The sequence below is a fragment of the Betta splendens genome, chromosome 11, assembly GCF_900634795.4.
Source record: "Betta splendens chromosome 11, fBetSpl5.4, whole genome shotgun sequence".
Lineage (NCBI taxonomy): Eukaryota > Metazoa > Chordata > Actinopteri > Anabantiformes > Osphronemidae > Betta > Betta splendens.
The window spans coordinates 4,535,601-4,563,185 of record NC_040891.2 but is presented as its reverse complement, the minus strand read 5'-3'; the positions used below and the strand labels follow the sequence as shown (position 1 = coordinate 4,563,185).

General features: G+C 45.1%; 1 protein-coding gene across 6 annotated transcripts; it reads right to left on the bottom strand.

Annotated features, from left to right (window-relative positions):
• Window positions 1-337: 337 nt before the first annotated feature.
• On the bottom strand, window positions 338-26,959 carry fam135b (family with sequence similarity 135 member B). Of its 6 annotated transcripts, none has more exons than XM_029166829.3 (20): window positions 26,491-26,957; window positions 22,813-22,909; window positions 20,865-20,944; window positions 15,153-15,292; window positions 14,175-14,245; window positions 13,628-13,801; window positions 13,182-13,308; window positions 11,815-11,974; window positions 11,595-11,644; window positions 11,179-11,334; window positions 9,556-9,629; window positions 9,330-9,484; window positions 7,367-9,245; window positions 6,598-6,764; window positions 6,403-6,494; window positions 6,214-6,311; window positions 5,177-5,328; window positions 4,813-4,923; window positions 4,073-4,186; window positions 338-3,597 (listed from the first exon to the last, which is right to left on the bottom strand). In XM_029166829.3, exons 2-20 carry the CDS (start codon window positions 22,887-22,889, stop codon window positions 3,392-3,394), a joined length of 4,083 nt encoding a protein of 1,360 aa, XP_029022662.1. In that variant the 5' UTR covers window positions 22,890-22,909; window positions 26,491-26,957; the 3' UTR covers window positions 338-3,391. The 6 variants fall into 6 exon arrangements, with proteins under 6 accessions (XP_029022662.1, XP_029022663.1, XP_055368836.1 ...); XM_029166830.3 differs by having other exon boundaries at window positions 26,496-26,957; XM_055512861.1 differs by lacking the exon at window positions 26,491-26,957 and adding an exon at window positions 25,244-26,421.
• Window positions 26,960-27,585: the final 626 nt, after the last annotated feature.

The following is a 27,585-nucleotide window of genomic DNA, read 5'->3' as shown; positions in this document are numbered from 1 at the left end:
AACAAGCCAGTTCAACCAGTAACAGAGAAAGTGAAGACACATGAATGTGAATTTGTTAATTTGCTATCACACCTTTCGTGTGTTGAACTGAAGGATGCTGGTCCAGTAAAAAATATATATATCTAAGCAGTTTGTTGCTGTCTTTGCCCAGTTTTTGGAAAACTATTAGTGTTTTACATACAGTACATCATGCATTCTGCATGTAAAGATTAACTCAATATTGTTTGTGTGACAGTACTGTATGTGTTAGCCTGTGCTAGATGTGTGGGCCTTCAGTAACAGCACATTAAATCTGACAAAAAACTAGAAACTAAACCAGTAAACACAGTAAAGAATATAATTATGCAAAAGGAACATTTTTATTGTAGCTTCGTATATGTTATAATAATACTATACTATGTATATATACATATATATTTCTATATATTTGTATTTATATTTTTACATAGAACACAAGCTACTAAGGAGAACATACAATACTGTCAGCAACATAGAAAAATACTATAGTAGTATTGGCACAGATGAAGTAGTACTTTACATTCATGAATGAAATCGATACGTTCCTCAGACTTTACACTCAGTTCACACACACAAGGGATAAAAAGACAATGATTACACATATGCTTTTACAAGCAATCATCCACCCTCCAGACACACACGCACGCACACGCACACACACACACACACACACACACACACACACACACACACACACACACACACACACACACACACACACACACACACAAACACAGCCTTGCGGTGCTATAAAAGTGGGGCCCCTCCATTGACATACTGTAATGCCTAGTTCCTCACCCTAACCATCACAAATAAAGGCAGACGTCTAACCTTTGCTCTAAGCCCAGCCAAAGGGCCCCACATTGGTAGAAAAAGGATTTTGGGCCCCACTCCGATGTAACCGTGGACACACACACACACACACACACACACACACACACACACACACACACACACACACACACACACACACACACACACACACAAACTGCACAGTAAAGGGCAATCAAATACAAAAAGGTTCAAGTCAGCTACTTTTGACAGCACTTGCAAGGATCTACAGGGTGCATCACTTGGAAATTCACTCACAGGTATGACATCATATTAATGTATACAAAGATATGTTTCTATTGTTTCACATGAGTGGAGTTCACTCTAATGTAAGTAAAACCTATTTTTCTTCCTGACGCGACACGACATCAACAGTACAGGTGACACATTTACAACCATTTATCGCCTACAACTGTTTCTGACCTTCAGTGAAGCAGCGAGAACTACCAATCGCACACGCTCCTCTCCCCTCCATCGATTCACGCTGACCCTTTCGGATGAACAGGCGGTCCTGAACACACCGCGGCGAAAGACGAACAGATAACACCTCATCCATATACAGCATATGTTCCTGTGTGTGTGTGTTGGGGGGGAGGATTGAGAGGCGATGCATGATGCATGACAGCTACTACAGGTCGCTCGGCCGGCACCGATTGGCGGCTTTTGGAGAACGATCTCTGCCTCCTAAAGGACCAAGTTCGTTTGGAGTCGCCCGCGGCAACGCTGCGCTCACCTGAGCTCTCACGCAGGAAAAGAGCACTTTGCAAGGTCAGAGGCGATACAGCGCTTCAATGGATGAGGGGGACAGCTGAGGTCAGGGCCTTCGTGTCTACATAACAAACACATGTATGAACTATAACATGAAAAAGTAGCTGTATGCGTTATATAAAGCTAGCGGAGGATTCAAGGTTGTCAGTAAAGTGCACTTGCCATCAAACTGTCTGTACACATGTCACTACATATGCAACAGATGCACATCTGTTGTCATAACAGTTCTGTGATGTCCCAATGTAAACTATATTTGGTTTCACAGTCCTCACACGTATGCTGGAAAATCCCACCCCTTGGGTTGCACTTGAATGTATCATAAGGTTGTTCAGAAAACAAAACAAAAGAACCTGTGCACCTGCTACGATGGCGCTTCCCCGCCGTCACAATGCACCATATTTAACAAGGTTTCCACAAAATGACAGTAGTGTGAGGGACAGTTTTGGCAGTAGGTTCGCATTTTTGCTAAATCGTCCACTTTCCTACCAAACAAAAGCGACGACAACCTGATTTTATGGCATTTGTGGAGAAATTGTGAATTTCAGAGTGCTTTAGGACATCCAGTTTTATGTGATCATGTCTTTTAACCCTGTGAATGTATGCTCTTCATGATGTAATTAAGCACTTTCTGGATTTAAATTGCATGTTCTAATGCTCTAATATAAGCTACCACTGTTAGCACGTCCAGCAAACTACCTGGTAACCTAGCATCACCTCCATCATCATTCCATTTATTTTTGTTTGTGGGGTGACATGTTACAGACCCTTTTCTAACTACTATAAATTATTTGGGGTAATTTATTCATTGGGTTTTGGACGCTGTGCAAAATATATGCAGCGTATAAGCAAAGCAGCGCAAACAGGAAAAGGTTAAAATACAGTAACAGTCTGACTAACAGAGTTACAGCGTAACCATCATCAGCCGTGACTGTCCATAGGATTGAGTCCCACCTAACTTTAATTTGTTGATTGACAGATTGATTCCGCAACTGTGGTGAAAGCTACATTCAGATGGGAGCTCCGCAAGCTATGAACTACATGCCGAGGGCATGTGGAGAGACCTTGACAGAGGCAGCTTATCATGGTGTAGACTAATAATGAATAACTAGTGATCAGACAGACCGATAGGGGCATTAACCAATATTTATATTACACAGAATTCTAGACTTCCACCTGCTTTGCACTGTCTAATTCAAATAAATATCGTTTGATGGTTTCTATGATTCCAACACATTAAATTTCACATTTAGATGGATTACTCACACTGTAGATACATAAGCAGATAAAAATAAATCATTTTAAACAATATATTCATTTCTGTATAAAGAAACAGCGTTTTGTACAACAAAATACTTCATGTACAATCAAGGGGATAAATGCTGCGCATATATTGCCTCGGTTTTAAGGATGCTGTACAGTATGACTATCATCAGTGGAATCCTTCAGAATTCGATCAAGGCTCCAACCCAGCACTAAAGGGAAGTAGTTAAATGCTTCATACCACAAATAGCATCAGTTAGTGTTCTGACTGAAAGGGTTATTCATAAGGCCAGCAGTCAGTGACGTTCAAGGTGTCAGATGTTTTGTATTGTTTTGCACAGCTACACGTCAGACCCAGAGCCGTATCAATGCAGTGATCCACTAACGCTCATAACCTGCCATAAAGCTAAGTCTCGCCTCCCGGGCTCATGTCTCACAGATGCTGTTCTGTACAAGGTGCGGGTGAGGACGAGCAGTGGGTCCCGTCGCCGCGGGCTCACGGCACTCAGCACCTTTACTTAAAGTAGTCCAGTCCGGCCACGAGGAAGAACTTCTCCAGGAAAAGCTCCGAGTCCAAGACGGCGATGTGAGCGGCGCGGCCGATCAGGGTGTTGGCCGTGTTGGGCAACGCGTGGAACACGTTCTGGCGAATGAGGCAGCACTCCTTGGCCTCCACGAGCGGCTGCAGGAGGTTGTTGATCATCTCGGTGTACACGGGTCCTTCAGAGCAGGGAGGACATGTTAGTGAGTACTAACATGTAAAAAATGCTCTATGCACCTTTTTTTATGGAAATGTACAGTACAGAGACAGTTAATATATTAAATATGTGTCAGGTTAGATGAACTGGTCTGTGGTTCTGCGCTAATTATCTAGACATATTCACTTTTATGGGTCAAATTCCAGACAGGCCGTTGTCTGACCTATAAAACCACAACTCATTCTTTGTGTAGTGCTTTATAACTAGGGTTTAAATTTATTAGATGGCTCAAATGATGCTGGTCGGTTATAATAAATGTTGGTGTGGCCACTAATGCTGCAGCCTCATGAACTGTGTGCTGTGTATTGATCAATAAAAGGTGTTTTAAAGCTTTTTAAACAACCAAGGCGTGCAGTCAGTGGAAACAAGCTGAACTGAAAACATATTGTAAATATTAAAAGTGCCTAGAAGGGGAACTGAGCCGTGTGACTTCAGACCTGTGGTTCTGTCTCTGAGGGCGGTTTTGCACATCTCTATCCTGGCAGAGTGGAAAGGAACATAGCGGTCCTGTGGAGACGCCACCAACACCACGTTCTTGAAGAACTGGAGTCCTGAGACGACACAAAACAAAGGCACGGGTGATACAGCAGCAGTGGATCCGTGTGTGTGTGTGTGTGTGTGTGTGTGTGTGTGTGTGTGTGTGTGTGTGTTTGTGTGTGTGTGTGTTTAAGAGAGAGACAAAACAGTGTGGGGGGGCAAGACAGAGGAAAGCAGTGAATTGGTTGTAAAACACAAAGTGCAATCACAAAGTAAAATGACAGGCTTGATACGATAAAGCTGTTTTTTCTTCTCTGGTCTCCTGTCAGGGAGCTTTTAAGAGAGTGCACTGGTGGGTTTCCAATGACAGGGTTTGGATCATTTTGTCAGCCTGCCACAGCTCTGGAGGGGGAAAAAAGGCATTTTCAGGCTTATCTTCTTCAAGCCCGTGTGACAAACGACTGCTTTGTTCCACTCACACAGTGGGGAAGGCCTCTCACAGCTCGCTGGCTGGGGTTTGAGTGTTAGCGAGCTGACATGTACAAATTTGACAAAAAAAAAAAAAAAGAAAGAAAGAAAGACAAGGCGGCAACGTTTTCATGAATATTTGAATATGCTGCCTTTCAAGTAATAGTCTGTTAAGCGAGGCAGTCAATACAGTGTGTCGTTCGGATTGGGCTGCTTTCATGTGCTACAGTACCTGGTTTCTGGCTTAGCAAATAGAGGAATGTTTTCCGTGGATCAACGTGATCTCTGAAGGTGAGCTGCAGCAGAGATCCCGACTTCTTCAGCTTCTGCATTAACCACAGACCTGGACAACACGCACACACACACACACACACACACACACACACACACACACACACACACACACACACACACACGCACACACACACTGTCAGTCCTCCTGCTTTCTGAACAGCAAGCACAGAAACAGAACCGTTCGGGTGGCGTTCTCAGACATAAGACTGGATGCCGCTGAGGAGCACAGAACTTCGATAGCACAGCGCTGCGTTGCATCTTAAACACAACGCGTCTCGTAGTGCGCTGAGCGATGGCCTCACCTGTGCTGACCAGAGCGCTGTTGTTGTACAGCGTTCCCAAGTGTGGGCCCGACAGCGAGAGGAAGGTGTGCAGCCTGGGCAGATAGCAGCGGAACCGGGGCCTCGTCAGCACCGAGCGGATGATGACGTTCCCCAGGGAGTGGCCGATGAAGCTGTCGGCCCAAGACAAACAGTTTTCAGAGGAATAAACTTGCAAACTTGAGTGGGCGGCTGGAAAAAGCAGCGCCTCCAACGCTCCTGACCTCTGACACCGTACATTGTCTTATTATAGAGTCTGCTCCGAGGACAGATCGGTTCCAGCGAATGCTATTCGGTGATGCTTCTAGACTGAATCTCTATGTAGCAATTACAGAAAATTAACTTGTTAAATCATTAAACATTCTCAAAGGCAATGACAAGTTAATGACGCTAACATGGAGGACATATCATAACATCTTTCCAGCAGTGGGAAATATTAGATTCATGAAGCTATGTCTGTCACTTAGTTTAATTACCACCCAAAATCCCTCATCGGCATGTCTGTTCGCTCTCATCTGTCTCCCGCCAAACTAAATATAGAGGTAATGGGGAAAGAACCAGATGCTGTTGTGGCAGTCCATTGCTTTTGTCTTTGATACTTGCTCTCTAGAGAACACCACAAAAAAGTGAACAAACTTCGGCTAGGAAACTTGCAAAAAAAAGCCTAAATTGGCATATTGAGAGCAATTAAGTGGGAAGATAAATAGCTTAATTTGTTGGGAACTAGGCAACACGGTTCCGCAAAGGAGCGCAGTCTATCAAATGAAAGTCAGAAGCATATTGGCACCGTATGATAAGAGCTTTTAATCCATTTTGTGTCACTTATCCATTTTGAGCGAGTGCAGTCCATATATTATTATGAAACAGATTCCTGATATTCATGGGGGGTGTAGGCACAAAGATGCAGCCTCTACTGCCACCTACTGACCAAACCTGACATCCCTCCTGTTCAGACTGGCTTCAATTCAGCCCATTTTCAATAATATACATGTTGAATACTATCAGATGGAGTCACTGACCTGATTCTCCCTATGGTGAGATTGTACAGCTGGATGTGCTGGATGATCTCATCCAGCAACCTGTCAGTCATGGAGTCGAAATCTGCAAAAGTGTCACTCTGCAGGGAGAAAAGAGCAACCGTCAGCACTTTCTACATCCCTTAAAATAATTTGTCAATATCTGTCACTTTACTTCCTCTACAAACGCACCTGGTTTCTCTCAGACATGAGGAAGTCGAGCCTGGACCCTGGTAGTCCCAACTCAATGAAGGTCTTCACCAGCCGCAGATCTGCGCTGTTTCCTGGAAGTCGAGAGGAAAATTCACTCTCTAGCTCAGCTCACACTGGAATAAATTCCTAGAATACGACTGTTCTTAATGTTATTCATGGTATCGGCACACTCACCGTCGAGCCCGTGGACGCACACCACGAGGTGTATGCCGTCTTCGAACTCCTCGTCGTCCGCCTCGGGGGGGAAGTAGGGCAGGTCTGACGCCAGCAGAGAAAGGTCACTGTACAAGCTGGCCTGGAAGTTCAGCTCCTTAAATAGTTCCCCTTTAGCTTTGAAGAAGCTAGAAAAGAAGGTAGCGACATGAGAAAAGTGAGTTGTCTAACAGTGAGTGTCTGTCTCTAACAGGTGACTCACTCTTCTGCATATCAGGCTTATGAACAAAATCTCATAAACTCTAAAGTAGCTCTTGGAAGTTCCACCGCCTTGTCATCCCGCCAGGTTACACATTTGAGCCTCGGAGGAGTCAAAACAAATCCGACTGCAGCTCCTGTACTTCCAGTTAATCGTGATGGATTTGTCTGCACACTCTTTGATGTGATTTAATATACTCAGGAGGCATTTCACCTCGTCCCGACTTCCCCGCTACAAATTTGCCCTCGCTTCATTTTGTTATGATACTGTGGGCTTTTCAAAGCATGAGTGACTGCCAGCTACTGCATCAGCTCATTAAAACTTACATTTTAAAACAAATTTGTGTAATTGTTTTCTTACATTTCTCACATAAATGGGCCTTTAGCCTTTAAGCCTTTGGGAGAACAGGCTAATGTGTGTTTCTTGCTTTCCAATGAATTTTTACCAAGAACCCACACATCTCTATTTTTGGATATTTTATATATAGATTTTTTTTTCTTACTGTAGTGCTTTGATGAAACGCAGACTTACTTGAGCATTCGTTCATTGGTCTCGTCGTCCATGTTGAGTGGATTGAGTGACGACGAGGAGATGATACCAAACGAGCCCAGGGGTTGATGGGTAATGGGTGAGGCGGCCTGGCGAGCCGACATCCCACCGATGGACGGGGAATCTCTCAGAGCGGAGGAAAACGGCAGACAGGTCGGGGCGCAGGACACCGACATGTTCACCACCTCCACCATCTTCTTATTCATGAAGGCGAGGCCGACGTTGGGGATCCTCGAAGGCTTGGTCTGACCGTCTAGAAGCTCTTTCTCACCACTGGGGTCAGAGGGGGATGTGATGTCACTGCCTGTCAGCCCTGTGAGGTCACTGGGTCTTGGTGTGTTGGGGTTGGCTGTACAGTCTGAGGGCTGAAGCTCCGTTTGGGAGGGTTCCACAATCTGTTGGTCTTCAACACTAGTGACTTGAGGCTGGAATCCATCCCCAATGGCAGCTCTGACCTCATCACCAACACCTTCATGCACACATGGTTTGTTTCCACAGCCACAGGCTTCAGACTCAACAAGGTGCACATCCTCAACTGACGCACTTACTCCAGCGACGTGTGTTTGATGGTTTGGATTCTCCCCCTGGCTGCCAATAACAGCGCTTTGCTTCGCATGAGCGGTTTCTACAAAGTCTTGTAAAAGCAACACTTCAGACACACCACTTAACTCCATCTTGGCTCTGTGCGTGTCTGACAGGTACAGTGCAGGGGTTGGCTTTTCAGAGCCGGGGTCTGCCATTGAACTCGTGTCTGGTAGCGACGACTCTGATTGCTCTGAATCCAAGTTGCTGTTCACGGAGGAGCGGTCGATTTTACCTGACACTTCCAGGTCTTGAATTAGACTCTTAGCATCTGCGTCCTGAACGAGCAGCACGTGATCGTCCTCGGTGTCCTCTGGACTGCTTATTTGCGGCGCAGACACTGACTTGGTGAGCTTGCTGAGCTGCCTCTGCTGCTGGTCCTCCTCGTAGGGCAGGGAGCTAATAGAGGTCAGCGAAGCCTGGATGCCTCCACTCGGAAGGCTTCCATTGCTCTCCATCCGCAGGCCCTCCAGGGAGCTGCGGTGAACCGGTCGGTGACACACGATCTGCTGTGGGATCTCCCGCTCGCTGGAGAAGTCCAGAGGGGGTCGGCCTCGCACGGCCGACTCCAGGGGCCACGTGACTGAGCTGGGCTCGCTCTCGATGCCCGAATCGGAGATTACCGAGGATGAGCGCTTCATGATCTTGGAGCCGGCCAGGCCTCCGCGGTGAGCCATGTCTTTTCTGAGGTCACCGGGAAAGGAAGGTAAGGCTGGATGTGCATAGGCAGACACTAGATGGTTTGGAGGAGCATCATCGCTCTCGTCATCCATGGAGCGGCTTAGCGGCATTGCAACGTCAGACTCTTCTTCGTTGTCATGACTCTCTCTTGCATCATTCGTGGCATCGCATTGTTTAATATTGTCTCTTACACAAGGAGCAGGAGACACATCACTGCTCCTATTCGAGTCAATAACAGAAGCGTTGGTTGAAGAGAAACCTGTTTCTGCGTCACAAGCTGAACTCCTCTCTTCCTGGGCTTGTTCTGGATTCCCCTCCTTCGTGTTTTCCGTATCTGCTTGAAGAAGTGCGTGGCTGCCCCCCGGAGGAACTGGGCTCTGGGTACCGCTGATGGTAGCGTGGGTCTTACTTTGCTCTGCTATCAGAGAGACATATGTGGGCAGGTCCATGCAGTCGTCAATGACCGAAGGATTCTGGGGCATTGCTGGTGATTGGGCTCCCTGGTTGTTGGTCAGAATCCTATTGGTTGCGGTCACGGCAGAATCTGGGTTCGCCTGCTCGCCCGTGGCTGCAAGCGCTGGCACATGTGAAAGCCACTCTGGAAGGACAGTGAAACAGCTGTTCTATGGATGTATTACATACAGTATAAAAGCTATATGGTTTTCAGCCGCCTTCTAATTACCTGACTGGGAAGAGTCCACATATCTGTCCTCGAGGATAATGGGCAGGCTGTTCCAGTCTCCATCAATGTCGAGGCACTCAACAGGTAAAGGAGGCATCTTGGTCAGGTAGTCTGAGCTCCGCACCTCGGCAGCCACCTGGCCGTGTCTGTTGATTCTGAGTCAGGACAGTAATACCCATCAATACAATTCACAGCATCCATCCTTGAAATGGAAAGTGATACTTACAGCTCCTCTTGAAACGTCAGACATATCTCTTTGGGGTGTTCGGTGAAGAAATATCCCTCGGAGAACCTCCTGACCTGGTATTTCCAGAAACAACAACAAAAAAAAAACTATTTTCACCTTTAATTGAATTAACACATAGGATGATAATAGCAGCCAGCGTAACCAGTCAAGCATTCAAGAAAGATTGCAATCGCAAATTGCAACCAGGGAAACAAGCCCAAACCGAAACCTTCCACGGCTCCAATTAGAAACGTATCATCTCAAGTCGCTCACTGTGACGGGCAAATCACCAGGAACACTCTTTCTGGTGTATTTTCACCCAGCGATAATTACAGAATAAGTGTTAATTGAAAACCTGACTCCGCTGGTGGGTGGAGGCATGATAGCATCCCCTGGAGGTAATATAATACCAAAGCAAACCTGCTCATTATTTATCCGACAACTGAGACGACACAGCGCCTTGTGACAGTGCCTTGAGAGCTACTCCACTGTGAAGGAGATATAAATATTAAAAGGCCCAGAGATTAGATAAAAACGGCATCGGAAATGATATTTGCCCGCTCGGCTGGCGTCTGAGCTGAAAGGAGCGCGGCTCTGCAGCTAATATTAAAAGACTGCGGAGCAGAGCTGAAACGGCTGCTGATTTGAAGTCAGTACATCAGAGGACAAACAGGAAGCAGCGTCTGTGGTGTTGAAGTCGACATGCTTAATCGTGGGTACAAACAGTACATCACACACTGACACTACACCTGCTGCCCGTTATAATGTAAATATGAGTCTTGCACATCAGGTATTACCTTGTGCGCTTGATTTTTTTTTTTTTATGAAATTTATTAGCCTGGTCAGATATGTGGGAGTTTAGTTTCCAACATAAGCAGAGGACCTAAATTCAGGGCCAGGGAACAAAAATCTGTAGAGCTTCTGAGATGGTGTGTGTATTGAATATATTATTTTATACATAATTTAATACCTTAATAATAAAATAATGGTCAAACGTAGCGAAGGCTTCCTGTCATTTATATGACATAGCTGGTGCTTTATATTCCAATAATTTATCTCAACTAACTGATAAGACTGATTCCCAACATTGTTTCCTGTGTACAGTAATTTTATAGTGTAAAGGACTTGATTGTAATGCTTGAATGGTTTTATAATCATATGTAAACCCTATGACCACAATTTATACTTTTATAATTTACAGACATCCGCTTTAGAGTTGTCTTAAATTAGTAAAAAATGTATGCAATAAATAAATTTTCATGCAGAGAGATTCCAACCGCTTAAAATGTCGTCTTTTCTCAATATGTCTGCTTTGAATGATTATTTGTCTTGATGTGTGCGAATTCTATTCAACTGTCACTGAAAGCTTTAACTAAATGAGTCACCACATGCCTTAAGGAGCTGCTTCCAGACCAGATGTCAGTTCTTATGAAACCGTTTTGATTTGTCTGCAGTATTTTTATATTTCGGTGTGGGTGCCGAGGGTAGAAACGGCTAAATTTAAACATGTCAGTGCACATCGTCATCCCGCTCTGATGTAAGACGCTGCTTGGGAAACATGCGGCGGCCGGTGACGCTTGGACGTTGCATGAGCCGGGCTGTGGCGGCGTGCGGCTCCCTCACCCTGAGCGTGTGGTGCTCCTGGGCCAGATAAGAGAGGATGTGGGGGTTGAGCACGGCGGCCTTCAGGAAGCAGCTCCACAGAGCAGCCAGCTGGGAGCAGAGTTGGCTCACGTCCCTGCTGATCTGGTCTGCTACCTTCTCGTGGCCTTCCTGCACCTGAGGGAACAAAAAAACAACTCATATACATCTCCCATAATTCGTAGTATACAAACTCTAAAGTAGATATTCATATTTGACCAAACTCACTTATCCTAATCATAATATGATAGTTTATGATATACAGTATCATCATAATTTTTACACACAGTTTTATTATTAGCTATTATTATAATGGCATGAATTTACTTGAACAAATACATATAGGTTTATTTCACCAGCATCCAACTAGGAACCTACTGTACAGTAGGGTCGTTTACCTGTAACTCTATTGCCAGCTGGTTAAGTGTTTCTTCTACAGGCAGCAGCTCTATGGTGCAAAGAATAAACAGGACAGCTCAAATTATTTTATATAATAATTCAATATTGTTATGAAAATGTATATTCAACATTTTTTTTCTGCAAAATCAACATTTGCAAAAGTACAAAATGAATACAGCTGTGAAGGTTACTGTATACCGTATATCCATGTGCGCTCACCTGAGTCCAGGGGCGTTTGCTGGAGCTGTGGGATCTCCTTCAACAGCGCGCTGTAGTAGGCGTGCAGGCCCCCGTGTGCCACCAGCAGGAGGCGACAGAGCCTTCGGTGCAGCGTGTGAGCTCTCTGCAGGCAGTTTTCACTTGGCACGTAGAAGCTTCCCTGCAGAGAAGGAGGTGCAGGGGAAATGTCAGCCGCTGTGCAGTTCAGTGGTTACCTCTCAGAGAAATGACCCCTTTAGAAAAACGCACATGAACATGCATGTGGCAAAACTTGCTGCCGTGGATCCCTACAATGACCTTTGACCTTTACAAGAATCTAAGGCTTCATCTACAGTTTATGGAACAGCTGATATGACATGATGAGAAGTAAACATTTAGCTTCTAGAAACACAGCAGCAGCACAGCGCTTATTGTAGGACTTCTTCAATAATGCAGGTTAAGGAGAAGTGGGCATTGTGTGCAGATCTCACCTGCAGCTATGTGGTACGTGGCGTTTGAGAGCAGAACTCATTACTGCGATCAAACGAAACCCCCCTGCCTGAGCTTATTAAAGTGCCCGGCCAGGAGTGGGAGTAAAAACCACGAGCAAGGGGGGGGGGGGGTTTGGGGGGCGATCGGGGGCACTCGTTAAGATTTACAGCGTAGACCGTGACGTCCGCAGAGACCTGACAGATGCCTGTCATTAAACGCGTGCTTTAAAGTACTGTAGCACAAAAATCAACTTCTGTGTTTATTTAAGTTTAATAAAGTTTAATTTAGTCAAAACTCTTTACGTACAGTTTCTTATTTACCTACTTTTGTGAGTTTGTCTGAAAATACATTGTTTCTTTGTTAATCTGCATTAAATAAGTAACTTTAACAAAGTAACTTCATGTTTCTATAGAATATAAGCTTCCTACTGTAATAATCATTTTAAAGCTGTCCTCGTGTAATTCACTGAGTATCTTTAGTGCACAGAGGCAGGAGAGGAGGAGTGTTTGCGCCCGGGCAGGTGGGAAATCGGTTGTTATGAGTCACTGTGCAGCACAGTAATAATCTCTTCACTGACCTCTGGTCTTTAAGCTTCCAAGACTCTGAAACCAAGACTGAGATCCAACAAACCAAATTTGGGATGCAGCAGTCCAGACCGAAGCGAATCCATGTTGCTTCTTCAGGACAAGCCAAAACAAATCATGTCCAAATCCATGGGCCTCAACCCCAGATCATGTTTACATCACAGCTTGGCATTTAGTCGCCCGTGACGACCAGCTAAACGGGGACAGAGCCCTGATTACGCTGAGCCGCTTTCAGCTCTGTGAAACCAAACGGGTCTGACTTCCTGTAAAGGTTCTGTTTGACTGCCGCCGAGCAGCTAAAGGTTAACATACCTCGGAGATGACGGGCTTGCAGTAGCCGGCGCCGAACACGAGGTTCTCCACGGACATGGCAGACGGGTCGCCCGCGCTCTCTGGAGAACCCTTCCCCAGCCAGGAGCCCTTCCCTGTCCGCGCAAAGCTGCGGAGGAAACGGGGAGGAACCGCACAGGGTGTGTGTGTGTGAGAGAGAGAGAGAGATGGCAGCTGCTTCTCTTCCAAATGAATAAAGTGCTGCAGTAATCTATATAATGCATGGCTGAGGACTTGGTTTATGATATTGACAGCTGAATTCATCAGATGAGTGTTTAGATTTATCTCTCACAGTGGCTAATCGACCCTCTCTTTTCTGTGAATGCCAATATAGACACCTGGAGGAAAACATTCATGCAGATACAGTTACATGGTCCTTTTTACAGTATAGGCCCATATTCACAGTAACATACTGGGAAGCGTATTACCTGATTAGCGGCTGATGTAAGGCAACCAGTGAGGCGTGGATGGAGACAGAAATGACGGACAGGTGGAAGTAGTCGAACATGACCGGGACATGGTGGTGGAGGCCTCTTCTCGGGTGGAAGTGGAGGTTGAGGGTGCGACTGCTGATCAGCGGGACGGTCGCTATCTCTGCCAACCTAGGGAAAAGGGAGGAGAGTCAAGTTCCACTACACAAATGACACGTTTATGAAAGTCAGGACATAATGTGCCGAAATGTCTCCAAATGATCTAAGATTGGAGATTATACAGCTTGATAGTAAACGGCGATGCCTTCTCCCAGACTTATTAAAAGATGTCTCAGAATGTAACTTTATAATGTCCTTCTAGCAAAGAAGCCACGTGTGTGAATCATCTTGACTGAAATAATGACACAGACTTAATAAATACTCTACTGTCATTCAGACTCTCAAACGATTTGGCCCAACGCTAGTCATTAAAGGGCTCCACATACTGTATATAGTCTCCAATTAACCAAAGCACACATGCATTTCTATAAAGTGCTTAACTTACTGTTGCTCGTTGTCAGTGAAATGAAGGTCTAGCTTCAGCTGAAAGTCCACCTCACTCATGGCTTCCTCCACCTGCAAATGAAGGGTGAAGCCTGTGAAACATGCTTATAAAATAACAAAATATAAACAGTATATGTATATATATATATATATTTTTTTTTTTTTTTTCAAAGGGACTGATGAGGACATAACACACAGTAGTAACAGCCAGCTTTCACCTGGTGTGACTAGTGTTTGCAATGCTGATTTGGTTACTTCAAAGTTGTTTTTAATGAAGAATTATGCTTTCTGTGTCTACAAACAGTGTGTCTTTTACTCTATTGTAGGCTGAAAAGAATTTAATTACTCTCATGTTCAGAGTGCCCCAGTAAAGAGAGCACCGCCACAGAAACAAGTGGTAAAACAAAGGGGGATGGAGTCTTTTGAAGACCGAGGCGTGGCACGTCATTATACAGTGAATATAATGTGCAGTTCATCCTCTCCTCTCATAAGATGCTGTCAACGAGAATGTTTGAAGTTCAGCCCGAGTGTTGATGGTGTGATTGATCAAGCATACATTCAAGTGTACACGGGGGAAATGAGGGGCTATTTTGGTCCAAACTATCTGTGACTGAACAGCAGATAACCTCAGGAAGGTTAATGAGCAGCGAGCCGTGGGGAGAGCTGTCAGCGGACGTGTCTTAAAGCTACACTCTCCTCATCTCCACATCTACATCTTTGAACATCAGGTGTCAGGTATTTAGTCATGTGGGATAAATTATGGAAACTATGATCAAAGCTGGTTGGGCCTGAGTAATCTGGGTTAGTTGGGTCTGTATAGGTAAACTATCCATCATGCATTTTATGGCCTGGCTACTGATAAAAGCCAGCAAACGCTATGTGACTTTATCCTGTGTGTGTGTGTGTGTGTGTGTGTGTGTGCGTGCGCGCGCGCGCGTGTGTGCGCGTGTGCTCGTAAAATGTCAAAAGCATGACTCACCCTCTCTCCATCCAGTAGCAGGTGGACTTTGAAGACCATGCAGTCATTCACCACAATCTCCTCGTTTCTGTACAGAATCTGAAATATCCGGCTGAACACGGCGCCGCCGTAGACCGCGGCCGAGCTGAAGCTGCTTTCTCCTGATATGAGACACAAACACAGAACGAGCATCACCTCGATGCTACAGTGGGACCAGCGATATACTGTACATTTAATCACTAAAACACAGCAGTGCCTCTGAAGCTTAACCAGAAACGAAGCCATGGCTGAGGGGACATGAGTGAGTATGGTTGGATGAGCTACTGTACATAAAATGTGATTATGACGCGTGAGGCGTTCAGGGACGACACATGGACCATATCAAGATCCCTACAATAATATGATGCCTGCACCACTGAACACAGAGAAACAGCTTCCTTGGCTCTGTCTAAATCAAATTCTGACACTTTGTATTTTACTAGTATGTTTATTTATCAAGCTTTGTGTAGAGAAACCAGCCCATTCACCGTCTCCCATGTTAATGTGTTTTCTTCCTGGCAGGGCCAGTTGCCGGGGGGGGGGGGGGGGGGGGGGGGGGGGGGGGGGGGGGGGGGGGGGGGTCCGCCGTCCAGCAGCGAGCCGTGAGAGGTCTCAGATACGTCCCGCTGAGCTCGTGCTCTTTTCTGTGTCATTCCTACTCTGCCTCTCTCCGCAGGCCTCCTCCTCGTAATGCTGTCACTACTCGCGGCATCAAGCAGCCGCAGCCAGGGTGACGGATGTGTGGGAGCGCGGCTGTCAAAGAATCGGTGGCTGCGTGACAGTGGGGATGCGCTGCGTATGAAAAGAAGCACGAGCACTGCTGCCTCTCGGCCAAACAAATGTGACTCTGATTCCATATTTATGATGAGTGTCCTCGTGGTTCACTTTGATTCAGACGGTGGATTACCTCATCACTGTGTGTGTGTGTGTGTGTGTGTGTGTGTGTGTGTGTGTGTGTGTGTGTGTGTGTGTGTGTGTGTGTTTTCATTAAAAAATTACACTGAAAACAAATTAAATTAAAAAGAATACATACAGTATTTAATAATAAATATAATAATACATAAGAAAAGGGCAAATATGCAATCATTTTCAACTCACTCGATTGATTCTATGCTTCAGACAGTTAAACTGAACGTGAGTGCAGTAAATGTGAGTGCGTTTCATTGAATGCATCCAGGCCGTAAACCCGACCATGAAAAGCATCCTCGAAAATCCCTTCAACAACAGTTAACTTTAACAACTGGAACGATTCTGGCCTGTGCGTAAATGTGCTCACAGCAGACCGTCAACTTCAACAATAGAAATGAAATTCCTCAGTTGTGTGATTTGTCTTGGGTTATTTCATTTTCATATTTTCATTAAGATAATGTATTTATCCTAATCATACTGTTGCGTCATTTTCAATTACTTATACTTTGTTTTTTTAAACGACCTATGTGTATATTTACTTGTGTGAAATATGAACACATTATCCTTTACATTTAGTCAAAATGTTTAATTACTATCTTTTCAGACTTTTCTTTTCAGCTCAGAGTCTGAGCCAGGGCAAGGAACAAGCCTACCTGTACAGAGGTGGTGACCGGTCCATGTACAGACAGAGCTACAGTGAGAAGCTGCACAACTGCTTATTGACAAACGATCCTGCCTGCAGCAAATCATCAACTACAGGACCCCCCCCCCCATCGTTATCAGACCCCCTACCGGCATTGAAGATCTGTGAAGAAGATGTCTGTTGCCTCCTTCAAAGGCAGGAAACCAGAAAGGCTCTGGGACCTGACAGTGTTTCCCCAACCTCCCTCAGAGTCTGTGCTGACCCGCTGGGGTCACTTCACTCAGATCTTCAACTCTCTGCAGCTGTCTTCAGACAGTCCACCATCGTTCCCCTCCCTAAGAAGTCCACCATCACCAGCCTCAACGACTACAGACCTGTCGCCCTGGTGTCTGTGGTCATGAAGACGTTTGAGAGGCTGGTGCTGAGGCATCTAAAGGATCTCACAGACCCCCTGCAGTTTGCCTACAGGAAAAATGAGGCTGTAAATCTAGGACTCCACTACATCCTGCATCACCTGGATCTTCCTGGCACATACTGTATGTCAGGATCCTGTTTGTGGACTTCAGTCTCACAGACTGGTTTCAAGTGCACCTCAGGGAACCAGTCTGTGAAACTCCTGCAGTATGCAGACGTCATGACCGTCATGGGGCTCATCTAGGACGGTGATGAGTCTGCATACAGACAGGAGGTGGAGCAGCTGGTCCAGTCAGAATCAGCTAGAGCTCAACATGCTCAAGATTGTGGAGATGACGGTGGACTTCAGGAAGAACCGCCTGCACTCCCTCACCATCCACAACAACACAGTGTCTACCGTGGACTCATTCGGGTTCACAGTGCCCACAATCTCATAGGACCTGAAGTGGGCCCCCACACAGACCCTGTCTGCAAAAAGGTCCAGTAGAGGTTGTACTTTCTGAGACAGTTCAGGAAGTTCAACCTGCCCCAGGAGCTGCTCACCATCTTCTACACGGCCATCATCCAGTCTGTCCTCTGCACCTCCATCACTGTGTGGTTTGGGCCAGCCACCAAGCAGGACAGGCTCAGACTGCAGCGGGTGGCCAGACTCAGACGGGCTGTCGGTATCACTGCTGACCGCACACACCCCACACAAAAACTTTTTTAATCAGTCAGTCAGAGTCCGCTTCTTGCCGCAGGCTGTGTCTAAGCTGAACTCTCCACTCCCTTGCTCTCAATCACTGCTGTAAATTTATGTATTTATTTTTTTATTTATGTAATTTATGTAAATAATTGGAATAAATATATAAATAATTCATGATTTATGCTACCAGAGAGTACAAAAAGACGGACTCAGACCGTTTTCAATTCCTTGCCTGCAAACTGCTGCATGTGAGTCTGTATCAGGAAAACTCCCCACGCCGACCTGCTCCCTCACATTATGAAATCAATGTGAGGGAGCATCTTAGTGTGAGCACAGCATCCAACTCTCTCTCTTGACGTCCTGACTTGGAAATCACGGCTGTATGTTACTGTGAGTGAATCACAGTCATTAAATGCTTTCGTCGAGTGTTGGTCACGGTCCTTCACACACAATTCATTTGTCTGAAGGACAATTGAAATGTCAAGCATGCACTTCCAGAGAGAACATGGTAAGGGATTATATCCTGGGTATTTGTGCGCTGGCTGCTGCATTTCTAGTCTGTGAGGTGCTCGGGCTTAATGCATGACCTTGTGGAAGGAACTGCAAGGGGGGGGGGGGGGGTCTGCAGCATTGTAATTAAAATGTGATCCTTACTGTAATGTATTTTTCTACAGTGAGCTTAGTCCAACACAGCTCCTAGTGGTAACAGAATGTATATGTATATACAGTAAACTGTGTGCAGAATTGTGATATCGACATGGTGCACAAACCACATTTAAATTTTCAACAAACAGTTCAATACTGTTGAATAGGCTTGTTGGCTTATTATGATTTTTTTTGAATGAAGTATTAATTCTAAGCTAGGTCCCGAGTGCAGACAATTTGCATCAGCAAGGTCATCTGGTGCTAAAGCTAACAAGCATGCGAATCACTCACAGTGGTGACCCCTGACGGGAAAAAGACAAAAAGAGCTACCTATTAATGCTAAGCTTTGCTAACCATGCTTTGTTTTTGGCCTTGTTAGGCAAAAATAAGTTAAATATCAGCATTGGCTACACTTCCACAAAGGCTAGAAAACATCAAGACAGAAAATCGAGGAATCACAGGATTGTCAGAATTGTTTAAAATTCAGCATTCTAGTTGATGGCAACAGCACACGTACTGTACCACTCACCACTGGAGGACATTCAAAGACACAAGTAAACATTACCATGAACTGTTTCACCTCTCAGACATAAGGAAGCAGCTGGGACCTTCCCACAGGTGAACGAAGTTCTATCTAGCAAAGGAGCAGCTTCTATCGATCTGGTATTGAAGCTACTGTGGATAAAAAGGACATTTGTGTAGAGGACTTGTTGGCTTGTCGCTATGGTTGCGGTTACTGTGATATCAATCATGATTAATTGTCATTTTAAATGGTGTCTCTGGCAGAAAATATAAAATAAAAATCATGTATTCACAGATGCATGGCTACAACTAATAATAATTGGACTAAGTGCATTCATTTATAGCATCAGAAGCACATTAGCCTGTATTTGTATTAGGATGATGTGCAGTTATTAGGCACAAAGCAGCGTGGAGCGAAGCCACTGTACAGTACGCTGCCTGCTTCTTCTCACCTGATCTCACATGAGTCTGCACCTTCCAGAATTTAGCTAAAAATAGACTAAGAGCGAGACTATTTTTATCATTTTTATTGCAATCTATTAATACTGTGACTGCTCCAGGATTCTTTCCATCAGTGGTGAGGTAAGGTCTTCCTGGCTGGCGTTCCTGTCTGCGTGCTCCAGGAGGAAACACACAGAATCACAGCTCAGACTGAGACACATCATAATCAGTCACACGCAGAACGCACACCCTCATTTTGGTTTTGCTACGACTGTGAGAACACTGCAGTTGACACGTGGTTGACACTAATTCTGTAGCAGTAAGCTGCATGTTTCAAACCAGCGCGCTCGGCATAACGTTACCCAGGACCGAGCCCGACATCAATCACCCTAAACGTCCCCACAGTCCAAAACGCCCCCCTGTCCTCACACATTCAGTGAGGTTACACCATGCGCACACATACAGTACACACGGTGCCATGACAGGCTAAAAATAGCTGCTATTACTGCAAATCAGTATTGCCAGTGAAGCGGCTCCCTGCAATGCCAGGGATCCAGAGTTAGCACTTTGGGTAGATTCAGAAATGCTGCACGATAGTCTAAGAATAACAACGAATGCAAGACAAAGGCAAGATTCATTACAGACGGAAAACACTGGCACATAATTGCATTTCCAAATTAAAGGTTGTTAAATCCTTATTATATCCTTATACAGTATGTAAGACATGGACAATATAATGTTTTTCTCCACAAATACTGTATCTTCAGCTTGAAACCTGTTCAATCCAGACCTATACAATACGATGAGAGGAACTGTTTCTTCGGTATCCAGCAGAGTTTGGTATCACAAATGCAAATATCTCCAGATAGCGCAGGACAGATTAGCCAGACCTTTATCAAGAATGTGACATTGAGGCTTCAGAAATTGGTTTTACATACAAAACAAGTTAATGCCTTGATCTCACTGGGTCTTGGAGGACTGTAATTTTAGAACTAATATCGTCTGTGAGTTTTTTAATTCAAGGACAGACAAATGTCCTAAATTGCTGAGCTATAAACCTCCCAGACAGCATTTCCATTGTCCTATACATAGCTCTGATAGCTGGGACAGTGGCCGCATGGATTCAACTGAATGTTATTAAAATCATGTGTTCTAATTTAAATAGGGCTTTCTTATATTTCAGAAACCATACTTTACTATACAACCAATTGTCTAACGATGCCTGTAGATAATGGTGTTTTTAAAAAAAAGGTTGTTTGAAACTACAAATGTCTGTTATAACAATCTATAAGGACTGATTAAAAATGCAAAGAAATTGTGTGTGTGTGTGTGTGTGTGTGTGTGTGTGTGTGTGTGTGTGTGTGTGTGTGTGTGTGTGTGTGTGTGTGTGTGTGCGTGTGTGTGTGTGCGTGTGTGTGAGGTTATCTCCTCCTACCTGCATTGTCTTGCGTTGTTGCTATCAACCTGTGGGGCACTCGTGGTGAGACCTTCAACCCTGCTCGTACCTGGTAGAACCTAAGGGACAGAACAAAATCATCACTCATGTGTCAGAAAGGGTGAAAAAGTGGCAAGTAACGTGCACACGCTGGTCTAACGAAGCAGGTTTTTTTTCCTGAACGACATGTGACTTGTCATATTGTGCTTGACACCATCCTGTGAACCAGAAAATAACACTAAAGGCTTCTTAGACTTCAGAATGCCAGAATTCTACAGATTCATATGACAGCAGGTAATATGACAACAGAGCAGCCTTATTATTGACATGCTTTATCCAGGCATGGGCTGTGGCGGAAAACGTCCTTGAAGAGGTCACTTTGACTTGAACAGACACACACACACACACACACACACACACACACACACACACACACACACACACACACACACACACACACACACACACACACACACACACACACACACACAGGTCTCCAGGGACAGATCAGAGATCCTGAAGAGCGCCTGTGAATTCATCTCAGTCATTACATCAGTGTTAGTGACGGAGGTTTGACACAGGAAAGCACTGAATGGCTAAAAAGCTGTTTGAAGGTCGATAAAGAATAAAGAGGAGCTACATGCATGTGGATCCGTGTGATCAATGCTTTAACTTTTAAGAATTGCTAATGTGTATGTGAAGCAGTCTAACACTGGCTCAGCCTCCATTAGCGGAAGGTGAAAGTGCAGCTTATCACCGCTGCCTTTAATTCCGATTGAATCAGTATTTTTAATGCAATCAGCAGACAACCGGGCCTTTAAGTGTGCAGCTGCATGCTGCCCCACAGTCTGGGGCGAGGATTAGATTTGATTCCAGCAATTACATTTTAGCAAGACCAGATGCGAACGTCCTGGTGGCGAAACTATTCTTATTCCGCAGCGCTTTTGTTTTGTTTTTTTTGCGCCATGATCCTGTTCTCTCACGTCGGGACCCCGCTTGTGCCTGAAGCAACTGACAAAAAAAAAAAAAAAAAAAAAACATATTAGGGCGCTGAGCTGAGGGGATTACGATGATGAAGCTTTCGTCTGCCTCGTGGAGGACATCGTCTTTGAAAAAGCTGGTGTGTGAGCGAGTCGGAGGCAGGTCAGATGAGAGGCTTTAATCTGCCTGCATGTGCAGCACAGCAGGGTAAACATGCTCCTGTCATACAGTCATAAAGGAACTATAAGAATGTAGATATAGAATCGTCTGATGTCTTTATTTGTGCAGCCTAATAGTTTACATACTTAATCTCTGCTTCTATTTATAGCTGCACAAAGCTGCTTGACTTTTTATTCACGTTTATTGACGTTTCTTCTATTTCTACAGTATGTCTTGTCCATTCAACTACTGGTAGTTCTGTAAGATTATCAAATTTGGAATAGTTTACATTAAGTATACATTAGAGCCTGTCATGGAACAAACTGAATCTAAGTGAAGATGTTTTCCTGAGCGGTTTATTATGTAGCACAAAGACATTCAGAAGAACAAAGGAGGAAAAGGCTTTGAGCCTTAACGCACAACACTCTCATGGGAGGATTTAGCGAATGAACAAAGAACAAGCTGCCACACGAGCATTTGTCAAGTTCCGGGACCGTGCACGTGTCTCATTCTCGTGACAATAATACACCTGTTTACTGTACATATAATAAATACAGTGTATTATTATGAAAACTGTGTGACAGGTAGAGTACCAACATCAGCTTTCGTTGTGATTTCTGTTTGCTCCTTTGTAACGCAGCCAATCTGAATATTGCTTATGTTTAATTCAGTCCATAAATAAATTTTATATTCTCTCAATGACTTACATATCACCTGTAGTGATCTGTTACAAAAAGCAGCAGTAGTTTCCTGAAATGAATGAATCCTTCATCCCCATGAACATTCATGCAGATGAATTATTGCTCACCCTCTTTGAAAGAGATCCACATTGTGAAACTTGTTCAGCTCGACAGAAAACTCCAGAGTTCCCTGTACTTCAGACATGATATGATGTCACTCATCACCTGCCAGGAGAGAAGACAGCAGGTAAACACAACATGGCAGATAAAGACAACAGCACACAGCCTATACGTACACTGGTTAGATAGTAATTTGCACCTGAATTCCCAGTTCACATCCATAATGAACGCTCACAGCTCATTGCTTCCTCAACTTTAAATCCACAGGCGAAGTAAAGCTGGAAACTCGGCTCTGCTGCGCACAGTAAACCTGAGCTGCCACAAATCAAAAGGAGCCGAAACGCTGACGGTGTTTACAGTAAAGTGTATCACATAACCCCTCACTGAATGCAGTGAAACATAATCCTGGCGTGTGTGTGTGTGTGTGTGTGTGTGTGTGTGTGTGTGTGTGTGTGTGTGTGTGTGTGTGTGTGTGTGTGTGTGTGTGTGGCGTTCAGTGAGCGTAGTAAAAACTGATATGGGAAGACATCAAAGGCCGCACTGCTGTGAAACATCTTCCAGGGGTGCAGGTTCACTTGTAGTCTTCATTAGCAGCAGACCTCAAAGCGCCTGCCTTAATCTTTATTCTACCCCCTACTAGATCATGATGACACGAGCTTAGATTGAAACTCTTAATGTGAGGCAGTAGGAATACACAAACATATTTCCTTTTGAAGAGACCCTCTTGATTTTCTTGTGTGTGTTACAGTAGTGTGTAATTTTGTGTAGACTAAAAAAACAATGTCTGGCCATTTGTTTAATACCTTGAGTGAACCAGAATAACAAGAATAACCAGAATAAGGTTTTTACAGGAGGGAAGATTTAGATTTTAGTCCGTTTTCCAGAGAAGACTGGTTTCAAAATAAATCTGAGCTTGGCAATGCTGGTTCGATGTCCAGCTATGGGGAGGTCAGAGGTCACGTCTTCAATCTAAGGTAATGTCTTGTTTGCCATACAGCATATGTAAGTGCTGCTGTAAATGTCAGTGGACAAATGGGGGGAAGGGGGTGGTGTCAGCCATTGGGGCTCTGCACTGGCACGAGTGGGGAAGATCGTGGAATATGATGATGATATGATGGATTCACTTTGTACGAGCAGAAATGACCCGAGTCAAGATTGTCAATAATGTTTGAGATCTGCCAAGCAGAAAAAAAACATAACCATGGTCCGCAAACAGTGACCTGCTCTGATGTAGCGCGGGTCCGGGGCCGAGCAGCGCCTCGACAGGATGTGAAGAGACGAGATGTGACACACTGTTCCTGCTGAACTGTGTCATGTCTCACTCACGCGCGCTTCCAAGGAAAGAGAAGCCGCGCGTGTCAGCGTGACCACAAGATGACGGCTATTATCATTGCGCCGTAAGTCAGGACAGCGAGGCACGCCGGTGGCTCTCATGCATGTGTGATGCCTTCATTAAGCTCCCACAGCTGTATCGCTGCTTCGCTAATTCACTGAGCTGTTAAGCTCCAGCTCCAGCTACTGTACGAGTCCTGCTGCCTCGAAGATTAAATGGCGGCTCGCTGGCCACTGTCCTGCTGGATGGAAGGAATATGCATTTACCCTTTCAGAATAATCCCTGCACGCAAATACTGAAGGTCAGGCACACATGTACTACAGCATCATCATCATCATCATCATCATCATCATCATCATCATCATCATCATCTTCGACATCATCTTGATGCTAAAACTTCAATTAAAATACGTTAATCAAATTAATGAGACACAGAACACAACACCCACACTTACAGCATCAAAGGCTCACAGCTGTCAGTCACTTCATGATGGTAACCATGGTGAATATAACTTTTAATGTCATTATATGATATAATGACATTCATATACTGTATATGACAGATACTGTATGAATATGATGGTAAAGATGACGATATTTCTTTACAGCCTTGTCTTTGTTCTTAGTGGCACTGTACAGTAAACACTCTTCTGGTGTATTTTTAAGAGAACAGCTGCCGGCAGATGTTCCCCCAGACGTGTGTGTAGTATTAATCTGCACAGGAATATATCTTTAACTCGTTGCTTTCTTCTACGTAGCCGTACTGGAACCAGCCTCAGGATACAACTACACAACGCAGCAGATGTTATTGCACCAAAATGAGCTTCCAAACCAAAATCGCGATGTTGAATCGTGTATTCTGTTTTCTCTTTGCTCCTAATCAGCTGCCTTTTGTTGCATGTACCACGGCTGAGCTGCAGGCCGTGGCGCTAAACGCTGCAGCTTAGGTTTTAAACTTGCAGTTTATGCACTTTTTCCAACTATCTCTTGCTGATTTTCCACTCGCTGCAAATGATTAAACACTAATCGTTACAAAACAGCCATCTGCTGTCTGATTACTATTTAATGCAGGACACACACACACACACACACACAGACACACATACACACTGGGCTTCTTGGTTGACTGGTGTTTGCAGCTCCAGCTCTTTCCTACACCTTCAGGAGAAGCTGCCCTGAAGCCGCCCTCCTTCCCTTCCTTCCACCTCTGCTGGTGTCAGCTCATCTGGGAACGCTGACCGGCTTCTCTTAACTTCGGTCACAGCGACTGAATGTGGAATGCATAGATTTTCCGGGTAGGCATACTGTACAGTAGGTGTCATTTTAGCATCCGTGGGATAGTGCGACACAGCTTGAAAGTGCTGCGCACAGCGCGAGGGCCCGGGGACTGATCTCAACTCTTATTCTGTATTCCATTAGGAAATCTGCCTCTGCAGAACACAAAGATCACCAAATACAGTGACAGGTTGCAAGAGAACACAGAGTCCCGCAGCTCCTCCAAGCAAGAGGAGACTAGGAATGTTTTTGAGAGAAACTGGGCTGGCACTGATTGGGTTTACTTAGAGTAATTCACTGAGTCAGCCCAGGAATCATGTGATGTTATAATCCGGCCTTTGCTAAAACCCTCCACGAGGCTGTATGAGGTCCTTTGTTGTTGAAGAACAATGGAAAATACAGGCCTGAGTTATCAAGGTGAACGAGTCTGGGTGGAACGTGATCGGCATCCGTTGTCTACGTACCAGCTTCTCTAATGACCGATGTACAAATGCAGCCAAAAAAGGCCAAAAACCCGGAAATGGCAAAAAAAAGCATTCTGTGGTGCCTGAGAAGTATCAACATGGACTTTTCCTGGTTGATCAAGCGTCTCCATCCGCCACTAGCACCTGTACAGCCTTGTTACCTGGACCCCGTTTACCCAGGAGTCACCGCTTCCCACGGTGCCTCTGTCATTGTCCGCCCCGCTGTCAGACTGTGAAGTGGGAGTTTGCTCTGTTGGTCTCGGGCGTCCACGCGCCGCGGGATTCCAGCACCTGTGGAGAAGCTGATACCGAGGCAGCGCGGGCTGTGCCGTCGAGCGGCGCCCGACACGCGCGTCGCCGGCGGAGGCTGTCGAGCTCAGAGGCATTTTGATTTTCAAAAGCTCATTCAATCAACATGTTTGCGTTGGATTTGTCAACTTGACACAGAGGTCCTCGTCTCGCACACGGCAGTGGCACGTTTGATGACAGAGGTCCACAGCAGCAGCCTCCTCTGCTCTAATGTACAACAACAAGCCGCTTCCTCCGATCGGAGGACACGCAGACAATCCCGTCCCACTGAAGCAGTGGCAGGATGCAGAATCAAAGAGGCTCACCTTACCAGTGATGAAGTGTAATATCCGCAGAGGGTCCGGGTCCAGACTTCACTCAGTAAATTGCTGCTTGCGGGTATAATGCGCGCCTCGCAATGTTTATACCGCCGCTTCTCCTGCTGCTGCTGCTGTTGCCATGGTTATTCATCCAGACCCCGTGTGTTCTGCAGTCTTTCTCTCTCTCTCTCTCACTCACTCACACACACACACACACACACACACACCCTCTCTCTCCTTGTCTGTGCTTCCCTATGTCGCTCTCTCCTGGCGGTATTTTAATTCAGGGAGCGCAGCCGCGCTGGTGCGTATCCTCCGAGACCGCACCCGCGTGCGGCGCGCAGAGCGTGCGGACAGCAGTGTCATAGGAGGGTTGTGAGAAATCGGCACCCGGTCGGCGTGTGTGTGTGTGTGCGTGTGCGTGCGTGTGCCGTCGCTGTCGCTCGTAACGCTGCCGCTACTGCTGCTGCTGCACTACAGTGTGTGCGTCCGGCGGACGAGCGGACGAGCTGACGTCAAAGCCTGCCCCTTAAAAGCTGAAGTGAATCGTGAAGTCAGGATATTACAATGCGACGGAACAAATGATTAACGTTTTGTCAAAATAAATACGAAATAAAAGCAAACATACTTAGGAGTTTTTTTGCATTATAAGTGCTTCCCTCCCCCAAAACTCAAAATGTATATCATAAATTTCTTAGTCAAATTAAAAAAAAGGTTAATTTATGAAATATTTTTTATATCAAGAAACGTTATTTTTTGTATGGAGACGCTAATTCTGTTGATTAATGGAGGAAAAAATGCTTTTCTTTTTTATTTATTAAATTTTAATTTGAAGAGGTGCCATCAGAGTGTCATTCTAGCACCCAAACCCTGTGGAAGCAGTGTAACCCACTGTCTGGCCAATAGCTAATAATAAAAAAATCTGCTGTTATTATTATAAAAGCAAAACAATGAGCAGAAAGAAGCTGCAGATTAGGATGACAGTCCTCTCGGACTTTGTCTTGGTCTCTGTGTGCAAAGTTAAGTATTTAGACATGCTCAAATTATCACAGCAACAATAAACTCACGTGGTTTAACAATATAACACCCATTTACACAAGG

Bases quoted from the DNA above. Each gene is read 5' to 3' on its own strand.
- fam135b (XM_029166829.3), bottom strand. From the start codon at position 22,889: ATGTCTGAAGTACAGGGAACTCTGGAGTTTTCTGTCGAGCTGAACAAG. The intron at 14,246-15,152 runs GTGAGTCATGCT...CTTCATTTGCAG, and splicing joins TGCTACTGGATGGAGAGAGG to GTGGAGGAAGCCATGAGTGA. The intron at 9,246-9,329 runs GTAATTAGAAGG...CTGTCCTTCCAG, and splicing joins TGTGGACTCTTCCCAGTCAG to AGTGGCTTTCACATGTGCCA.